The 981-nt window shown below is 67.2% G+C and overlaps 1 protein-coding gene across 1 annotated transcript; it reads right to left on the bottom strand.

Moving 5' to 3' along the window:
• Positions 1-33: 33 nt before the first annotated feature.
• Positions 34-954, bottom strand: LOC117799940 (collagen alpha-1(V) chain-like; the record flags this gene model as incomplete). Its single annotated transcript, XM_034652469.1, has 3 exons — positions 357-954; positions 205-258; positions 34-117 (listed from the first exon to the last, which is right to left on the bottom strand). Coding segments are annotated over exons 1-3 (498 nt in total), but the record flags the coding sequence as incomplete, so codon positions are not given.
• Between the last annotated feature and the right edge of the window lie 27 nt (positions 955-981).

Here is a 981-nt window from a genome sequence, read left to right as displayed (position 1 = left end):
GAAACCCCACATGTCTGAGGGGCCCCGAGTTACAGCCTCAGAGGCACGTGAGTCCTGTCTTACCTTTTCCCCTTTGGGGCCAGAATCTCCTTTGAGGCCGGGGAGTCCTGGGGGACCCTGCGGGAAGAGACGGTGGGATCAGAGCTCCCCTCTCCAACTCTACCCTCCACCACTGCCGGGGAGCTCCTTGGGGTCATCACTCACCATGGGGCCAGGGGGTCCGTCGGGGCCAGGGGAACCCGGGAGACCTTGCTCACCCTGAAACACAGGGGGCCATCAGCATGAGCCCCATCGTGTCCCCATGCCCAAGCCTCTCCCCTGTAACGGCTGCCCCTCCCCGGCCCCCGTCCACTCACCACAGGGCCCGGGATCCCTCGCAGGCCATCAGGCCCGGGCTTCCCGGGGGCCCCCTGGGGGCCAATGGGGCCAGTCTTCCCAGGAGGGCCTTCCAAGCCGGCTTCCCCCTGCAAGGCACAAGGACACAGTAGCACAGGAGATGCTTGAGGCTGTGGCCACCCTGGCCCAGGACCACTGCTCCGAGAACCCCAGATGCCCCTGATCGCTGGGGCTATCCCAGGTTCTCCACATTCTTTATGGGAGCCACCCTGACCCATCCCCCCAATTTCCTCAGCCAGCAGAGCTTCCCAGTCTCCAGTGATCCCGGCCACCACAGCCGTCCCAGGCGGCCCTGCGCTCACGGTGGGCACGGCCACCATTTCCTAGGCCGGCACAGGGCTGGACGGCTTCCGCCACTGCCTCTGTTCCCAACAGGACAGCTCCAGGAGGCAGACAGGGCCATCAGAGTCACAGGGAGCAGCCCCTCGAGGGTCCCAGGCCCCAAGCCCCAGGCAGGCGGCACGGCATGGACGCCCCACATTCTGCTCTGCCCCACGGTGGGCACGGCTCAGCGAGGCGGTAGCAGGGCAAGCACCGGGCCAAGCGCACCAGCACCTGCTTGCCTTCCCTCAGGCCGGGGGGGGG

Source organism: Ailuropoda melanoleuca, unplaced genomic scaffold (genome assembly GCF_002007445.2).
Source record: "Ailuropoda melanoleuca isolate Jingjing unplaced genomic scaffold, ASM200744v2 unplaced-scaffold60625, whole genome shotgun sequence".
NCBI classification, from domain to species: Eukaryota; Metazoa; Chordata; class Mammalia; order Carnivora; family Ursidae; genus Ailuropoda; species Ailuropoda melanoleuca.
The sequence above is the reverse complement of the archived record's forward strand: the minus strand, read 5'-3'. Positions and strand labels throughout refer to the sequence as shown.